At 45.9% G+C, this 19,724-nt stretch overlaps 1 protein-coding gene across 11 annotated transcripts in view; it reads left to right on the plus strand.

The window, feature by feature from the left end:
* The window catches only part of PHF21A (PHD finger protein 21A), a 132,934-nt gene extending 121,972 nt beyond the window's left edge, over positions 1-10,962 (plus strand). For all 11 annotated transcript variants that reach the window (XM_065683699.1, XM_065683705.1, XM_065683708.1 and 8 more), the window contains 4 exons: positions 5,263-5,418; positions 6,982-7,057; positions 7,392-7,495; positions 9,360-10,962. In XM_065683699.1, the coding sequence (XP_065539771.1) occupies positions 5,263-5,418; positions 6,982-7,057; positions 7,392-7,495; positions 9,360-9,614 (591 nt within the window). In that variant the 3' untranslated portion in view covers positions 9,615-10,962. The remainder of the gene's footprint in view (positions 1-5,262; positions 5,419-6,981; positions 7,058-7,391; positions 7,496-9,359) is intronic.
* The last annotated feature ends 8,762 nt before the right edge of the window (positions 10,963-19,724 follow it).

The raw sequence follows: 19,724 nt of genomic DNA on the forward strand, positions 1-19,724 counted from the left end.
TGGATGATGTGGTGGGGGTCTTTTCCATCTCTGACTTGGGAGTCTTTTCCCACTGTGTACAAACAGTCGAAACACTATAATGAGGTGTTGCCCTGTTTTCTGCAGTGCTTGATAGCAGCAAGCTACATCAAGGGTAGTGATTTTCTGTAGCATTCAAATCTAGTTCTGAATGCCCTGAATTCTCTGAATTTGGATAGTACTTAGGCCTGGGCTCTGGTTTGCTGTAATAGTCATTAATTAATGACAGTAGAAGTCTTTTAAAGGAGACAATGGAAGATTAAGTAGCAGGTAATTAACATTCCCTCTTACCTGAGGATATTCTAATATAGCACAGTAGCACTCTTTCCCCTTTAGAATCATGTATAAATCTCTAACATGTTTACAGACAAGTCATGTAGTTTAGGAAGATGCAACAGCACTACCATTTTTGTGGGCCTAACTTTTAGAAAGAGTTTTATCCCAAAGTCACATTCAGTGCATATCTTCTAGCAGTTGGCCTAGTTTGGTAGACTTTTCAGAAATATTTGAGATTGAATTCCATATAAAATACATGTAAAAGTAGAAAATATAGTTCAAAGTGCTCATTGTGGTGTTTTTTTTAATTAAAAATAGATTATTAAAATTTGAAGCTGCAGAAAGAGCAAAAATATTGGAAAGGGAGTAAATATGAGATCTTCTGTCATTACATATTCCAATTTTTACTTATCATAAAGAGAGAAGTGTTTTCCCATTGCCATTATGAGCTAGAAGGTAGTTTTCTGTTAATATGCTGTCATAGAGTTGCTGTGCAAGCTTGTGCAGTCACATCCCTGTTTTGTGATTTGGCTTCCCCCACTTACACGTTTGGCATGGTTCCTCCTTTTCCCATCTATGTTTTGAGAACTTAGCAGTACTTGTAAAAACCTTTAGCATCCTTGGCTGGAAAAGTGCTATATAATGCTGGGAAAGGGCTGTATGTTTAAACACCAACAGTATGAGTTGTGCTGGAGGTGAAGACAAAAGGCAGAATTGGGTCTTGGCATTTAATGATCTTGCAGCTTAATTAGATATAGAATACAGAATACACTGAAATGCTCATGCCACAGTTTATGACTGGTGCTGTCACTGAGAAGAGCTGTCCTTACTGTCACCAGCAGTCTTTTCTTACCCCTTAAGTGTCTTCTGTGTTCCAGCACAGATCTATCTGAGGCCACATTGTAATCTGCATAAGGGAACTGGCGTAGCTAAAAGTCTTTAGTCTTAGCCAAGATCATGCCCTAATACAGTTAATTTTATAGACGCACAGGTTCTTGTGCCAGCCTCATGCAGGGGCAGAAATGGGTGTCTGGGCATATAGAGATGGCAGGATTGTTTCTATCAGTGGTGAGGCCATGTCGTGTTGAAGAGCCTGTACACTGTTAGCAAATGATGTGAATATAGAAAGATCTATTTATTTTAGACGGGACAGACAATTTCTGTAGTTACAGCCTCCAGCTTTTGGAGACTTAAAATGAAAACATGACAAGTGCATGTCTAAGTTGGCTATTTCAGAAGTCTCAGTTAAAACAGTTGAGCAGTTCCTCAGATATAGAAGAAAACTGTGGTTTGGCCATCTTTAAAGTATTTCTGCATTAATTTGCTGAGAAGATCTAATTCATAGAGGCTTTTGAATGGACATTTGATGTCTAGCTCTTGAGTAATCTTTGTCTTTAGCAGCCTATGAAAATTACAACTCAGGCCAAGCACTTGGCACCATGGCTCAGTGCAGCCTTCTTGCCTGTCTCCTGAATTGTCATTCTCTGAATGACAGGGCTGAATTGTGAAGGGAGAATGAAACAGGAACTTGAGATTGGGTTGGTGATAAGGATGGAGGGGTAGAAAGTGGGAATAAAACCTGGGAAGTAATGACCAGGACTTCTCTTCACACACACATACATGGCTCTTTTTCTTTCTTTTCTCCATCTGGCAGTTTCCTGTGAACCACTTGGTTATGTGTGATTGTCCCTGACACAATAGTAGCAAAGTTCTCTATTCCAGTGAATGCCTTTTTATTAGTAAACTTTTTCTATCAAAACAATGTTTTAATTGAGAGGAACATTGGAGAACATTCACATTGTAAAGTCATTATTGCAGAGTTAGGAAATGCCAGAATTATTATTGCTGCGCATAATTCATTTATATCATACACTGTGATCATCTCTAATTATATGGTCATGAACAATTCCTGTTGCAGAATATTTAGTTTTCCCATGTTGTTCCAGTGAAATTTACATACAAGTATGCTCCATCCCTGGCAGTGTTCAAGGTCAGGTTGGACAGAGCCTTGGGTGACATGGTTTAGTGTGAGGTGTCCCTGCCCATGGCAGGGGGGTTGGAACTGGATGATCTTAAGGTCCTTTCCAACCCTAATTATTCTATGATTCTATAAGTATAGATATTACATATTCAAGCACAAAAACTACATAGACTTCTGATTTGATACTGTATTACTCAGTTCTACTGCCTAAAGCCAGGCCCTGCTGCTTTAGACATTTATAAAAGTGAAGTAAACTGTTAGCCGTCCAAAAAGCTTTCATTTATTTTCCTGGTCTGTTGGTGCAGAGGAAGTAGAGCAAAACGTGACGTTAAATCACCTTTTGCAGCTTCTGTTCTGAAATTACTCTTCAGCCTCTTCAGCCTGTGGCATGTGATAGAGCAGCTTCAGTGAGCTCTGCTCTAGCCTAGGTTGGCTGCCTGCCTGTAGCCTTCACAGAGCTGGTCCAGAACCTGAGATTCATAGAATTGTAGAATATTTAGGGATGGAAAGGACCTAAAGATCATCCAGTTCCAACCTCCCTGCCATGGGGATTAGTGGGGTGCATGTCATGACATCAAATCCAACTCCCCTCTATGTATATATTTATTAACTGCCTATAAACCAGGGACATTTCTTCGGTATCAAAACAGTGGCTGGGATTTTAAGTGAGGCCAGTTATTAATTCTGAGGAAATGCCCTCAGTTTTGCATTACCAATAGGACTGTGGATTTTGTGACTGTGTGTGGTCATCTCAGCATGTTCAGCCACACTGCATGCTGACCAGCTGTGTCACTTCACGTTTTGCAGCGTTCAGTTGAATTTAGAAGGTTCCAGGTCTAAATTTGTGAATGTATTTGCTCAAGAAGCAACTTCAGGTGTCACTTGTGTCAGTCTCTTCTGCAGGGTATTAGACAAAACAGGTTTGGTTTTCAACACACCAATAGTTTTGCAGCTGAGCCACTCATCAAATGCCATTGTGTTGTCTGTGCAAGCAAACCACCTTAACACATCTCGTTCTCTAGAACAAGGATTTTCTACTAAAATGTGAGAATTTTCCTCTTAGTTTTGGTTCCATTTCATTTTAATCCTTAGGTTGCAGAGGATTTTGTTTTAGCTTATACATCATCTCCTGCTGCCACCTTTTCCTTATACTCACAGAATGCATGATAGAGGAAAAGTAGATCTTCCCAGCCTGGTTAAACACATCACTTTAGAAGAGGCACGAAGTGTCACTTACTTAATTCTTCATTTAACAATGAGGAACTCTATGGTGTTAGAGGATGAAGTAACACCATAACCCAGCTCTCAAATGATCCCTGGGAGTTAGGGAACCAAAACATGGCACTGAAAATTCACTGAAGATTAATCCTCTACAAAACATGACATCAGTGCTAACCTTGGGAATTAAGAGAAGAATAGCCTTCCCTTTGAAGAAAGGCCTCATCAGCAATAGAGCTGGGAAGTAGAAACCTGAGCAGATTGCTTGTGTGTCATTCTTCTAATATGTTTAATATTTTATCCATAGTAGAGATTAGTGTAATTTTTCTTTCCTGGCATCTTAATGTATAAGTGCACAGCCAAATCTGCTATCCCTCCAAATTGATAAAACTTACTCACATACATGGAAAGATTATACAGGGCAAAATGCAACCTTGCACACGTTGATATTTCGTACAGGGGGAGTATAGAAGCTGTGGCTGCCCCATCCCTGGCTGTGTTCAAGGCCAGGTTGGATGGGGCTTGGAGCAACCTGCTCTAGTGGAAGGTGTCCCTGCCCATGGCAGGGGGTTGGAACTGGATGAGATTTAAGGTCCTTTCCAACCCAAACCATTCTGTGGTTGTGTGGTTCTATATGCACACAGTTTGATTCACACGTGTTAAGATCATGATCTTGCAGATCCAGTGTGTGTGTGAAACTTCAACCAAAGTCAGTGAGCAGGTGGGGCTTTGAATATGTCAGGTTGCCAGGACAGCCCACAGGCAGGGAGAGGAGAGGGCTGAGATGCCCCTCTCCTTCTCTGTGGATGCTGAGCTCTTTCTTTCTTGCCTCTGTGTTCCAATATCCAAAAAGCAAACAGAAACACCACCACTGATCCAAGCATGAGGTGGGAGTAACAGGGAGAGAGAGAAGAAAAAGTGACAAAAAGCAGACTTGCCTTTCTGGGAAGTTAATGGCTGTATAAAAAAAACTCTTTCTGATAGTGATGCAGTAGTAACAAAATCCATTTTTTTTTAGGAGACACTGCCAGTAATGTTTTTGGTTCTTCCTTTCAAAAACCCCTTTAGAAAACCTCTCTTGGTGTTCCTTCATCCTGGCTCTCAGCTTAGTGATGAAATAAACCACTCTATATAGAGAATGAGAAAATATCAGGTCACGCCTCTTTTGGTGCGACTTGAGGTAACCCAAGTGAAGTAAAAAGAATTGTCTCAGAGCATAATTCATGCTGCTCTTTTTCATTTACAAGCACACCTTTTCCTTCCAGTTTTTTAAAGGTGACCTAAATATCTGACAGTGTTCTTTAAGTCACTCAGTTGGGGTTTCTTACATATTATTACTGGCAAGAGACAGCCTCATCAGCATTCCTGAAGTGGAGTTGGGCTTACATCCAGAAATGAGAAGGGTTAAGAAAGTGGGTAGCTCATCACTTTACGCAAAGAAAAAAGGCAGGGTAAGGAGGGAGCCTTAAAGAAGAAAAGCTACAGGGTAGCAGCTGTTTGGAGAAGCTATAGTAATAAGTGTTTGCTGTAGCATTTTGCCTTGGGAGGACAGAGGGAGTGTTTGGGAGCACAGATGTCAGCATTTCTGACATCCTGCCTGGTTTTCCTGTTCCACAGCCTAGAAAGGGCTTGACCATTTGGAATCCCCTTAGAAACACTTTGTGCTCTAAACTTTGCATTCAGCTGGGATGTAGATGTCAAAGGTGAAAGTTCACTTTTTGCTTTCTCTCTCTTTCTCTCCCCCTTATCCCTTCCCCTCAATTTCACAGGGCGATATCCATGAGGATTTCTGCAGTGTTTGCAGAAAAAGCGGGCAGTTGCTGATGTGTGACACATGTTCACGTGTTTACCACCTGGACTGTCTGGACCCACCTCTGAAAACCATTCCCAAGGGCATGTGGATCTGTCCCAAATGTCAAGACCAGGTATTGTTTGACAGACAAATGGAGAGTTATACACAATGCACTCTAAAGACTTTGGGGTGTTAAAGAAAGAGATCCCTTGGCTTTCTTAGATCAGGGCAGGCTGACACTGAGCAAATCAGTTTGATCTGTAAGGCTTGTGTGAATTTCATCAAATTACCTCTATTGGAATGCATTGCAAATACAAAACTCTTAGGTCTTGCTCGCAGATGTGGGGTCTTTATATGTTACCCATGTGTTTTTTCTGGCCTAAAGCATGCAGGCTTTTGGGAAAGGTTCTTTATGACCCATAGAATTCTTGCTGTTCATCTGAAGCTCATTGTTTCTTCAAAAGTTGTTAGTATATTCTTCTGGACAAATAAATAAAACATTTGCAGTATCCTACCTCTGTAGATAGAGCAAATATAAGCTCCTGTTTGCTCATATAAATCAAACATCAGAGAGGTTGTCTTCGGTGATGTCTTTGATAATATCATCTGGCATCAGTATAATGAGGATATGTGAACAGTTTGGGGGTTCTTCCTTCCAGCTCCCTCTCTGAAAGTACACAGCTGAAGTGAACAGATTATATTTTAACTTTCTGTTTATAATTGCATTGAAATTACAAGACAAAGAAGTAAACTATTGTATTCCCAGCCCTTAAGTGGAGCTGCAGAAGCTGCAAAGGATTGCTGATAATCAGCAGCCTGAAGCTGTTAGTGTTCTGTCTAATAGAGCATATTGCTTCATCAGCCACGTGATCTTCAGTTAGCCAGATGGTAGTGTAAGAAAACAGCCTGACCTGCTGTTCAGCAGCATGAAAATGCAAAACTCAAGTGACTTGGTCAGTAGTTACAAGAGAGGAGGGAGTGTTACCACTTCCCTGCTCCTGCTCTTGCCTACTCTCACCTTATCTATCCCTCGTCTTTATATTTCTGTGATAGGTTCCCACAAAATTAGTGGGGGAAATCTGAGTAATTTCACTGTAAAGTGACCAAGTCCTCTATCTTCTGATTCAGTCATTAAAGATGCATGTCCTTCCTCTCAATATAAAGCTTGTTAGGATGATGCTTCCCCTTACAGAGAGTTTGACAACTCTATTAAGATGATTCTGATAAGAAGAGAAGTTAGGAAGGTTTCGTGTTTTACTAGCCAGGAAGCGTGATGTTAGAATGTATGGTGTGGAGACTGTTCTGTACCATGAAAACTTTCGTCCCAGAACACCTAAGATCAGCAATTCGTCTGAACCGTGAGATAATGTTTATGTCTGCTGGCAAGTTTGAGTTCAGATACATTATCTTTTCATCCCTCTTTTAAGTTGTTCAGTTTCATTAGCAGACTTTATCTGTGGCTATGGAGGGAATTTGAGAAAATGCTGACATTGGTAAGAAACAGGCCTGCTTTGTGGCAGCCACAATACAGTTGTGAATAATTCCCTCTGTTAAATCTCAGAACGGGTCTGTGAAGCTTCATGTCAACGGGACTGAGGCTAATGATAGCCATAAAAGAAAATCCTCAGTCATTCCATCTTTCTCCTTTTTGCTTTCTTAGAGGTACCAGCTAAACCTCTAAACACTTTTCTTTCAGATGCTAAAGAAGGAAGAAGCAATCCCATGGCCAGGAACTTTAGCAATTGTTCATTCATATATTGCATATAAAGCAGGTAGGAAAATGGAGAACAACACTTTCTTTTCACGTTTAATAATGGAAGATGTTATTTCAGGAATGGGGTAAAATGATGCTTTCTTTACAAAAGGAAATTAAAGGGAAAGAACGTGAATCACTAGTAAAGTGAAAATAGCAGTCTAAATATTTGTTAAGCCTTCTTAGCAAACGATGTTTGTGTATGTAGGTGGAATTTGGGGGGTGATTCAATACACAAATTACCGAATTGACTTTAAACACAATTACTCTCTTTACATGAAGCAGTTTAGACCCTCTACCCACTATTGTAACAGGAACATTTTAAATACTCTGATTAATATTCCATTTTGCAGCAAAAGAAGAGGAAAAACAGAAACTACTTAAATGGAGTTCAGATTTAAAACAGGAAAGAGAACAACTAGAGCAGAAGGTCAAACAGCTCAGCAATTCTATAACGGTGAGTATTGCCCTCCCAAATAATTCTGCACCTGAGTTCTGGTGCCAGAATGGAGAGGAAAAACTGTAGAGTGACTCCATGTGCTAGACCTTTCTTCCACTGGATTTTCTGAGGGTTTGAGTGAGCACTTTCCATTGCTTTTTAAGACTTCAGGGAGCAGGAATGAAATACAGACACATACGCTTATACTGAGTCACTTATACCTGATCCATGCTGACCATATATTGTACATACAGTGCCCTATAAATACCAGCAGGTGACAAACACGACCCAGAGCACTATGATTTGTGGGCAGTAGATTAAGTCAAATTCTCCAGTGGCTTACTTCAATAACAATGGTTGGGCCTCTGTGTGTAATAAGATTTACAGTCTTGGTGTGCTTTCTAGACCTTGCTAATACAGAAGTGACCATTTCCTCATGACTGACTCAGGCTCTTGACGTGTTTCCTTGGCAGTCAGCAGCTGGACACTGTACATGCCTCTGCATAATATTAATTAGATAATGTCATATTTGAACCAGAAGTTGTAGTTTCCACCTTGGTTTATCACAGTAGTTGGAGCATACCTCTAAAATTGCTCTCTCTTCTCACCTTAATATGCAAATCAGGCTCTTGAGTTGCCAGTGTAAAGTTGGAGCCGTTCACTCCAATCTCTCATGTGGCAGCATCTGTAAGCCTGGATACATGAATACAGACTTTTTAAATACAGGTGCGCTTTCTGGTCTGTCTGTCTTTGCCTATTAGAACAAAAGTGTCCCATGTTCATAGACACGTAAATGCTGAGGATACAAATAAAATGGTTGTGAGCAAAAAAGTGGTGAGAGGTGCTGGGTAGAAGTTCTGGAGACTGTCACCTTCTGGTTAGCAGTGCCTAGGCATAACCTGAGCAGCCCTAGAGCACCAACACTGTTCCTCAGTGATGTTCCCAGGCAGATGGAAGCCCTTAACACGAGGGATTAACAGTAGGTAGGGAGAGTGGTTTATTTTGTATGATCAATTTATTGTTTATACTTTCATTGGAACTGTCCAAAAAGACACATTAGCTCTACATTTTGTGGTGGTTTTATGAAGCCATGAGCTGTGGGTGAAAATAGTAAAGCTGAAACCAACAGGGTCTGGAGATCAGCATGAAGAGGTTTAAAAAATGCAGGAAGGTTGCAATCTTTATGTAAGAACCTGAATGTTACGGACACCATCTCCTCCTTTCTGAGAGTTTTAAAATCAAGATGCAAGCAGTTTTTCACCCTTGAAACATCATTTGTGAACTTTTTTATAGTACCCTGACTCTTCCCTGAGGAGCTAGCTAGGTTAGTACCCCTTCTGAAAGAAAGAAGTGGCCACAAAATAAGGTTTTCAAGTGAGGAAGGGCTTGTTTTTCTTTTCAAGTGCCCCTTTATTTATTGAGAGGAGGAAGTGATGTTCCTGCTAAAATGTATGTGAAAGCAAAGGCTGTATCCATTAGCAGCATGCACACATGCTGTCAGCAGTCAGCTGCAAGAGGATGCCTGAGTTTGCAGATCTGAGCTAAAGAAATTTCAGCAACGCAATGCTAATAGAAAAAATAGTAAGAACATATAATTGGAAGTTTCCCTTCAGAAGGAACACAAAAGGATGGAGCTGTCTGTGTTCATTTGCAGAACACCTTGGGATGAAAGGGGGCCATACCAGGTGAGACCAGCTTGCAAATATGAATTCTCTTGTGAACACAGCCCTGAGATTCTTTTTCTTCTAGGCTGGGGAAGTGGAATTGTAGCTGCAGCCTTTTCTTCGTGCTTAAGATTTAAATCTCTGAATCTCATATTCCTTCTTTTGCCTTCTTTTGTTCGTAAGCTTGAACTTATTACCGCTTTTCTGTCTCACTGCAGAAATGCATGGAAATGAAGAATACCATCCTTGCAAAACAAAAGGAGATGCACAGCTCCTTGGACAAGGTAAAACAGCTGATCCGCCTCATCCAAGGCATCGACCTTTCAAAACCCATAAACTCTGAGGTCAATTCAGTAGCCATCTCCAACGGCATGGACTCCACTAACAATACTAATGCTGCCACCTCCACCTTAGCCCCCTCTCCTTCCCAGAGCTGCATGGTGAACTGTAACAAGGGCGATGAGACTAAATAACACAGTGAAGTTAAAGAAGGAGCCAAGGGAGGTGGCGGCGAGGAGGAAGAGCAAAATAACGAAAACTCTAGTAAAGCAAAACTGGATTTCTTCTGGAAAGTGCAGAATTCTTTAGTTCTTTGGTTCCAGAGAGAGCGTGAAGATGCTTGTGCCAGGCGGCACCGGAGTTTGCCAATTGATCCTTCTTATTCTGTGTGTACATGCAAAGTTTGGATCATGTTACATGAATAGTGCCAGCTGGGGGTTCTTTGCCAGCACCATGCCAAGTGAAATAATATATTTACTCTCTCTATATTTTACACCAGTGTGTGCCTGCAGCAGCCTCCACAGCCACTATAGGTTTGTTTTATTTTTGTTCGGGGTGAGGAGCAGGGATGAGGGAGGAGAGCAGGTTTCAAATCCTTATTTGCAGAACAGTTTGTTTAGCTAGGGGAAAACAAAAACAAATCCAAAGAGCCTGTGGGCTTTTCCTGTTTCTAAACTCTCAGTACTATTAAACCAAAAAATACCAGAACTATAAATTATCAAATCCCAGTGCCCAGAAGGGACAACTCTATCAAATAAGCAGTATTTACTATTGTTTAGACAGGAGATATACAAAAGGAAAGGAGATGGACTTTTCACTGAGTAACCAGCACATGCACAGGCTGAGGATCTACTGTCCCAACAGCTTTGGGTTAATCCTAATTCTTCACATTAAACAAGACATGCTTTGCAGAATTGGTTTGGGTCCTCACACTCATCCAGAAAGCCTATGTTGGGAATGAGAAAACAAGAGGGCCAGAATCCAGGGTCAGCATTGGATGGAGGTGTCCCAAGAGAAAATGTGCATCGATTACTTGAAAATGAGATTCCAACCCTTTTCTATATTTATAAACAACAAAGGTATCCTGAACAAAGTAGCACATGACCCAGATGTGTGAACTGAACAGAGAAATGTCCTTTTCTTTCACTTCCTTTCTCTTCTTTTGGTAACAAGAACTAAATAAGGAATAGAAAAGCTGTTTTTCAGGCTGACAGTCTAATTAAAGAGGTAGATGGGACCTTGCATGGTATAGATTAGAAGTAATAGTGTCAGTGAGATACAGTGAGTCTTTGTGAGTCCTTGTGTCATCGTTTTGGGCACTGTTTTTTTATGCAAGGGCAAAATCTTTGTATCTGGGGGAAAAAAAAAAAACAAACAACTTTTTTAAATTAAAAAGGAAAATAAAAGCTATTGAGGTCTTCCTAGTGTTACTTCAAATGAGATCAAGGTAAGAAACATTGTAAAAAAGAAAAAACCTACAAAAGTGCTATTTGTTTCCTAAACAAGTGATTTCTATTAAAAAGGTGTCAGAACTGGAGAAAATGCTGTGTCCTTAGAATTTTTTAACACAGACTTTGCTTCTTTATGATGACATTCTGCTGTGTTTGTGTTTTAAAATCCAATGGGACAGTTTCCATAGCTTATCTACCATCCGTGCCACTGGCTAAACTCTAAAGAGGACCCGATCCTGCTGTGCTGGATCTCGCCCCACCTGGAGGATCTGCCAGGCTTGTCTCTGCTGTTGCCATTTCTCCCCCATTCTTTCCTGTGTTTGTAACCCAGAGAAGAGCATTTGGCAGTGTGCTCGGGTAAGGCTTTTATAGTTCTGTGATACCGACTGATCAGAGCTTGAGAATGAGAGACAGCGAGTTGGTTGGACTGAAATCACATTCTGTCACATCCTGTTGTTTAAGCTCATCTCTTATGTATAATCTTTTCACTCTGGATAGCAGAGCTTGCCTTGTGCTTCCTATTACTATGGGCTCTGTCTCAGTTTAGAGTGCAGGTTCTGGTCGCTTAGGGTTGTGTCCCAGAGCTGCCTCATTTCACTACTGCATGTAAACACTTGGACAAACCTTGTTTCCACTGGAAGGACTGGGAAAGCTCCCTTTACTTCCAGTAGGAGCAGAGTTGAGCCACTACAGACACAAGAGTCCCTGGTGTAGTGCCCTTGAGAGCATGCGCTGGGTGGCGAGGCAGGGCTGTTCCTAGTGGAAGATAGAAAAGCTTTGGATTTCAAGGATGCATTTCTGAGCAAGAGGGAATGGATACTCCAGACACTACACAGCCTGAGAGAGTCTCTTTGCTGCCACAGCCAAGTGTGCTTCTGTGGGATCCTTGGAGCTGTTTTCTTCGCTCTCCTTTAGGATGCCCTTCTGCTCCTTAAGGGCTGTTACTCCTCCTGTAGGAGTGTGCGCTATTTTCAGCCCTGAGCTCAGAACTGATATCCCGAGTTCCCACATTTGTCTGTAGTTGGGAAAGTGACTCTTACGTGCAGTTCTTAGCTGAGCCTGTGATAACCTTGACTCTGTCTTTTGATGTTTGAGTTCTGGAGCTGGCAGTGCTGGAAGGCAAAGTTAGCTCGAGTGGCAGGGAGACAGGCAGGCCATGTCAAAACTGATCAAACTAAAAATGGCCTTGCATCAACTTAGTCACCAGTGGGGGGCATTCTGTAGGGCAGCACTGGGCCAGCAACCCATAGCATTGAAACAAAGGACTGAGCATTTCAAGGCATGGAGAGAAAAGCCAAACTGGATTTGAGCCTTCTTTCTTTAGAAAGCCAGTGACTAAATGGCCTGGAGAAACTGCCTGTTTGGCCAGGTTGTTCTCTATAGTTGGCCACTTGGGTAACTCTTAACATCATCTTCTGAAGCATCGAGTATGTTCCTGGTGAGAGACAGTAGGGATAGGTGCACTATCTTGATGGTTCTCCTGTTCTTGTTTCTGGTGTTAGCTTCTGAGCTCACTTGGAAGCACTTGCACTATTTGGGGGTAGCAGCTATGCCTGGAGACTGGAAAGTCCTTCGGTTTTATTTGCCAATTCAAGAAGGGATAGAAGCAAAATTCGTATGTAAATGTGAGTGCAGTTAACCAGCCAGGAGATGTTGAAACCGGAATTACTGCTTTTCTGAGGCATCTGCTTGTCTCCAGCAGCAGAGTAGATAAGTATAGACTTTTATGTCCCTTTTGTTACAGCACTCCTGTACCAGACTGTTAAAGGTTGCCTTTAGTTAATCATTGCCAGGCAGAGAAATGGTTTTAACTTGGGCTTTTTGATGCTCCTAGCTAGTTCTGCCTCTCTCTGGCTGTTTGGATGCTTTTCCTCCTGGCTCTGCAGCTGTATCAGTCAGTAGGCAAGGAGCATTCCCAGCATTGCCACTGGCAATGATGCTGCCACGTAGACAGGAGTGATTTGGGGTTATCTCTGCCCAATTAGCAGCAATGGGGTGGAAGGGGAATTGGCATTTGCTAAATACAGAAGAAAATGGGAGTTTTCTGGCAGTTGTAAGAGGTTCCAATCGAGGGAGAAATCTAAACTCTTTGACAGCGTAAAGCTCAGGTTTGTCTCCTGGGTTTGGATCGGTTTGTTTTCTTGCTCCTGTAATACCTGACATAGAGTGAGTTTGTAATAAAACTTGTGGTGTTTTGCATTTCCAAGTCACCATCAAGATATTAACTAATTCTTATGTCATTGCCTGTCATTGGTGGGAAGTAAGTAGCTTTTAAATCTCTGTTATAAAGGAGGAGATGAGACCACAGAGGAAGCTCGTGTTGGAGCTGGTCCTGGCTCTCAGCCCAGTGCTGAGGGCTTTAAGAAGTCACCCTGCTGCCTTGTTCAGAAATGGAGTAAGGACTGCAGAAGCGGTTTCTTCCCTTCTCCTTGCAGTCTCTTCCTTAACCAGCTGGAAAGGTGTCTTGTGGTCAGAGTGGGAAAGGGAGCGTGGGACCTGGTGAGAAGAATTAGTGTTACCATTAGTAAGCTCATGACCTTTGCATGGGGCCAACAGTGGTTTTAGTGCTGCACAAAGCACAGCAAAGGCAATGCTTCTAGGGCTGATTGATTGGTAGGTAGGGTGAGCAGCACGGGTGATTCTGGGAGGACATCATTAGCCAGGAGTTACCACGTTAGCAGGAGGAACTAATGGTTCGCTTGAGCAAAACAAGGACTTTGTTGCAGCAAGTTTGTGTCGGTGGGGATATGGCTTAAAAGATGCTAACTTAGAAACTGAAGAGGTGATAATTTATGGGCAGATCTGTTGGTTTTGCTGTGGGCAGGGAACACAATATTGTATGTTATCCTTCCTGGCTGACCAGGCTTGAGAAAGCAAATCTGTATTCCAGCAGTCTAGATACATGAACCCCGATTCTGACCTCTTTGGCTTCAAATCATCTTCTTCCCTGTACCATTGCAGAGACAGCCCTGAAAAGCAGCATAACCAGCATTCAGGAGGACCCAGAGCGAAACCTCCCTCTTAGCCCCACCAGTACAGGGAGTAAACTCTGGAATCCGCATCCTTCCCCTGTGGATCCAAAAGAAAATAGTGGTGAATTTGCAGTGCACGTTTCTCATTTCCCCCAGCTGGGTTGCACCTTGCCCTCTCTTTGCTTCTGAAGCACTGATGGCGAATGCGTGGTTTTTAATCACACGTTTGTAAGGTACCGCATTGAGATGTCAAACCAAAACTCACTCTTTTACTGGGGCTTCCCTCCGCGAGCTGCTCAGATAACCACTGCAACACTGGTGTTACACTTCCTTGTGGACCATGCCCCATTGGGCAGAATTTGTTGTGTCTTTCCAGAACTGTTTTGACCCTTCTTCACCTCCGTTTGTCCTCCCTTTGGGATTCTGACGTTCAGCCTTGCTGGGTTACTGCAGAGAGTATGTACAAGAGTCAGGAACCTGGAGAAAGAGGAGGATGTTCTGTCGTGCAGCTAATTCATTTGGCACTTAGGCTTGCCTGGCCAACAAACTACCTCAGCAAAGGCCGTTCCCAAGCGCTCTGTGGATCCTGTAGTTTATGGCATTTGGAAGGCAAAAGGTCTCCAGAGAACCCTGCCAACAGGGTTCTGGTCTCTGAGGGCCTCACAGTGACACACTATTGGATCCTTGTTGTCAATGGTCAGACCTGGGCCAGGGAATGCCCTAAAACCCAGGTGGGATCAGGAGAACACCAGAGCTGCAGACATCTTGTCTCCAGGTTATTGCCGTCTTACTCAGATCCTCCTTTAAGCCTCAGTCCTGTTTGTAACACCTACAGAATGGAATGTAATACTTGAAAACTATGACTCTCTCTATCCTTTACCTTTAGCTCCCATTTCCCTCCATGTTTCTCTTTTATCTGGGACAAGAACTTTCTGCATCATTGTGTCTTGTATAGGCTGAGCACATAGTTGAAACTTGCCAATAAAGAGAATTATTTATACCATGCACTGGTAAGCTTGGTAATTACAGAGCCATCAAAAGACAAAAATGAACCTCTCCTCGAGGTTCATTTGAGATGTGGGCTTGTCTCAGAAAACCAAGACCTTACCTGTGTGAGGGTCTGTGTATCCCCTGTCAGTATTACTGACCTACTGAGGAGGGAGTGGTAAATAGGCTCATTGAGAGCATCGGTGCTGTGCCAGGCCCTGGTGTATCGATGAGAACAGCCAGGACAGGGCTTCTTCTCTCCCCAGGCCAGAGGTGGGTGCTGCAGGGATAAAGGGAAGGAGCCTGAAAAGCAAGAGCAGTGAGAAGGGGAATAGGGCTGGAGATGGGGGAAAGGAAGAAAGGAAGCAGGAGGATCAAAGGACATGAAGGTTATATGGGGTAAAGCAGAGCAGAGAGAAGAAATGGGAAGAGATGAGAAGGAGGGAAAGTGAGGGTAGGAAAAATCTGGGAGTGAAACAGGGCTCCATTGTGAGGAGACACGTATTGCTGCAGTTACAGGGCTTGGAAATGCAGTGGGAAGACAGAACTAAAAGGGTCTCTGTCCTGCCTGGATTTCTGACCAGGGTTGGTCTGTATTCCTAAAGCACCAAGTGTGGTGGGAGAAAGAGCTGCTCAGTGAAGGAGCGGGCCCCAAGTCATCCCTCACTCTGCTGCCATCATCCCATCCTGACAATGCTTTTCTGTACTACAGCATGGGATAAGGCAGATCGAGCAGACCTGGGAGCAGCCAGAGCCTGCTCCGATCAGGAGCACATTAAGTAATGATGGTCTTGGCTGGAATTATTCCCAAGACTTGCTGAAGGCTCCGCTCTGCCAATGTGGCTGCACCTCCCTGGTTCAAGTGCCGTCATCACCAGCCTGGTTGAAACCAGTGCCAGCTCCAGAGGTCCTGGGTCCAGGTGAGTGGTGGAGGTGATGCTGGGCAGGACTTGTGACGCGGGCACTCCTCAGCCATCCCATGGAGCATCTGTCCATGGGGATTCCTGCCCTCCTGCCTGTCCCATCCAGCAGGTCTGTGCCAAACCCGCTCCGTGCAGCGATGCCTCCCTGTTTCCTTAGGGTCTGGTTTCTTTAGGGGCAGAGGGGCACCTCGCGGTGCAGCCAGACCTGGGTAAGTTCAACGTAACCCTTGAGGAGCTGAAGGCCTGCAGCCCATGGGCACCCTCCTGGGAGAGCAGCTGTGCCAGCTCTCCTGTGTAACCAGCGAGTAAGCTCAGTGCCTGTTCACCCTGTGCTATCCAAGAGATGTCAAGGGCTTCAGACAGCCCAGTTCCTGATCTAGGAAGGAAGAAGTGCTTTAGGGCAGGAGTGCCTGGAGCACTCAAAGGTCTTGTAAGCTTGGCTCCCACTGTCCTGGGAGGAGAGGTGGTAGGGAAGGCAGCAGCAGCAGTGAGCACTGCGCTCTATTGATCTGCTGCTGCTGCTGCCCAGTTTTCACTCTGGGGAATTTGCATCTTTTTTCCCTAAATTCACGCTGGCAAATGCAGACTTTGACTCATCCCTGCTCCTTTGGTTGCCTGCCGCCTTCTAGCCATGGTGTTGGAAAAGAAACTGAGATTGTGCTTTGAGAAAGCCCTGCTCTGAGTGAGCAACCGGGATGGCCTTGAGGTGCCTGGGGCTGTGGCTTGGGCAGGTCCCGCACTGGCACAGGGCTGTGTTCAGTGGCCAGCCTGGATTTGGGATCTCCAGCACTGAGGAGGTCGCTGTGCATGGAACAAGCAAGGGCAGGGGCTCCCCTTGCTCCTCGGATCAGGTGGGACGTGCCAAAGCTGAGGGGGAAGGTGCTTATTGAACAAACACAGAAACCGCTCCATTCCCTCCGTAGAGCAGGTACCGGCAGTTGTGCTGCAGGAGCTGTTCGATGGCTGCAGGCAGTGGGAGCAGACAAAGCAGAGGCACAGGCGTGCTCCGTGTTGGGTGCCGCAGGAGGCTGCGTGTTCCTGCTTGCCCTGGGCTGATGAGTTACCTCAAACCAGCCTCCATCCCTGGCATCAAAACAGCGATCGACTCTAGAGGCAGGAGCAGCGCCTTACCCAGCTCCCTTACAGCAGGTGCGTTGTCCCCGAGCCACCCTGATGCCGTGCGTGCCGGCCAGCCAAGGCTCTCCTTAAGGAAGGGTTTGTGCCACGTAAGCTCCTGCAGCCCCACGCAGCCGGAGCCAACAGGAACCATGTCCTCGGAGCTGCTTCACACCAGTTACAGCTGCAGGGCCCCCCAGGCACCCTCCAACACCTGCAGAGGCGTCCTGGCCGCCTCTCACAGTCCCTCAGACGCAAAGCACAGGTTGGGAACTCCATTAGAGGATAAAGCAAGGCAGTGGGGAGCTGTGGGGACACTGCTTGTGCCAACTGCTGAGGCTCCCACTGCATCAACAGCGATGGAACCTGTGGGGCAGAGACGTGGTGCTGAGCTCTGCTTGCCTGGCAAGCCTGGTGCAGCTCCCCATGCCGTGTGTTGTGTTTTGGGGGCTGACTGGCTCTAACCTACAACCACCCACGGTGTGCTCAGCCGAGGGTTGTGACACCAGCTCTGCCTGTTTAGAGAGAACACTCAGGCCTAAATCACTGCATCTCAGTAGACTCATTGATACCATCACACCCCACGTGCTTCATCCTGTCCCCACACCCCCCAAACCGGGGCTGTAAAGTGAGAATCCCGGCTTGGGATGGGACCAGGAGCTGGTGCTGCAGAGCACTGTGTCCGAGCCCTGGTCCCTCCCCAGCCTGCCCGAATCCTCTCGGTGCTGTAGGTGAGGAGCCCCCAGCCCCAGGCCTGGTGCTATGAGAGCCATGGTGTAAAATACCCTGTCTGGCTGGTACTGCTGGGCTGCCACAGACTCGCACCATGAGCACACTCGTGAGCTGGTTTGGGGGTTCTATCTCTTGGTTTTAGCCTGATGCTCACAGTGCTCCGCAGTCTCTTTGCTGCCTTCGGGTCCCTTGTGGTTTCAGGTTTGATACAGACGTGTTTAGATTTTAGTAAACTTAACTGGGGGGTAGGGGACAGAGCATCTGCTCAATTTGTATTTATTTATTTTCACATTTGACTAAATAAACCACGATCAAACCTCTCGTCTCCTCAGCTCCATGTACCAGGCAGGGACAGCGGGGCCAGGGGTGATGGTGCCCGTAGGACATTTCAGAGCGTGGCTCTGTGCAATGGCTGCGGCACCGCTGGCTCCAGCCTCGCTCTCTGCGCAGGGAGAAGGGTGCTGCGTTAGTAGAAATGGGTTCAGCTCGAGCAGGGCCTGTGCTGGGTTAAGAACATCACTGGGTAAAGAAAACCCGACTTAGTGGTTGCCTCCCGCTGATGCCGCCCGGCAGAGGGCACATGGAGACCGGCACTGAGTGGGGTCTGCTCCGGGTACCTGCATCCTTGCGTTGGGCTCAGGACTGTGCAGGCTGGGAAGGATTAGGTGAAAACGATGGCACCCAGTCCTGCTGCTGCAGGCACAGCAGTGCCCCTTCCAGAGCACCCCCAGACACAGCGGTCCTGTACCCACCAACCACCAAAGAAACACCAGCTCCATCCCAGCGCTGCTCCCCCACTGTGTCTGCAGCAGTGAGCAGGCTCAGCTACCGTCTAGAGCTGATCTAAACCTGTCTGGGTGCTCAGTGCAGAAGCAAAGCCATTCTGGTGAGCACTGGCTGTGTTCAACAAAAGCTGTCCGCTATGGGCTGCTGGGGTGGAGCTGCGCCCGGCTTCACTGGTGAGCAATGTCTTCCCAAATAAAGCCTCAACAACTCGTTCCTGGCACGCTACCCTCCTCCTCCTCCCTGCAGATGTGAGGCTGGCGGCTCGTGTGAGAGCCGGTTTTGCTTCCCAAGTCTTGCAGTGTGCGAGCCCTGGCTTGGTCCTGCTGCCTGCATTGTGGATGGAGCTGGGTGCCTGTCCCCATTGGTGGGCAAGCAGAAGGTCCTGCTTGGCACAGTGGTCTTGGGGATGAGCAGCAGCACCACAGGAGAAGGAACCACGTCTCTTGTACCTGGGTGTGATTAAACTGACACCTGCCTCAGCCATGGGGTGCCAGCCAGAAAGGGAAAAAGGCTTCAAACGCACCAGGCAGAGCGAGCCCAGGGATGCTCTGCCTCGGCTGCATTGCTCTCCTCCTGCTGCCTTCCCTCCGGCGCACTCACGCAGGCTCCCAGCATCAGGACGGAATAACCAGGCAGCTCCAACAGGGACGTGAAAAAGAATAAAAAAGCTTTAATTTAAAAATTAAATTAAAAAGAGAGACTCGGCAAGAGGCGCTTGTGCCCTTCCCACAGCCTGGGTACGGCTCCCACTGCGGACGGAAATCCTCACCCCTGCACAGAGCTGGCTCCTGCAGCCCAGAGCAACGCTAAGGAGGGAAGAGCAGAGATTGCAGCAGCAATGGGCCTGGAGAGCCTCCAGGGCCACCGGCAGGATCATCCAGGAGGAAGAAAGGATTAAAACCACCCCCGGGCACCCCGGATCAGTTAGTTCTGAGGAGGGAAGTATCGAATAATTTAAATAGCGTGAGGAAAGCGACGCATCCTCTGTGCTCCAGTGTGACAGAGGCGAGCAGTGCCCCCGGCACGGGGATCCGCCACGGTCCTGTCCAGTGTCAGCCACATCCCTGATTGTCGATGGCAACGTCTGCGCTGCCCAGAGCTGGGGAGGAGCAGGGGAGGCCCTGCCGTGGATGTCTCCAATGTGAGCTGCCCCATGAGGCTGGGTCACAGCCCTGCCCTGCGGGGCACTGGCAGCCCCGGCACGGCTGCTTCCACTGCTAGGACAGCAGAGAGCTCATCCTGCTCTGTGTGACTCCCGCACCATCAGTGCTGGGCCAGCTCTGCTGTCTGCATCCATACAGATGGGAGTAACACTACTTTGCCCTGTTAACCACCCA

Source organism: Lathamus discolor, chromosome 6 (assembly GCF_037157495.1).
Source record: "Lathamus discolor isolate bLatDis1 chromosome 6, bLatDis1.hap1, whole genome shotgun sequence".
Classification (NCBI taxonomy): domain Eukaryota; kingdom Metazoa; phylum Chordata; class Aves; order Psittaciformes; family Psittacidae; genus Lathamus; species Lathamus discolor.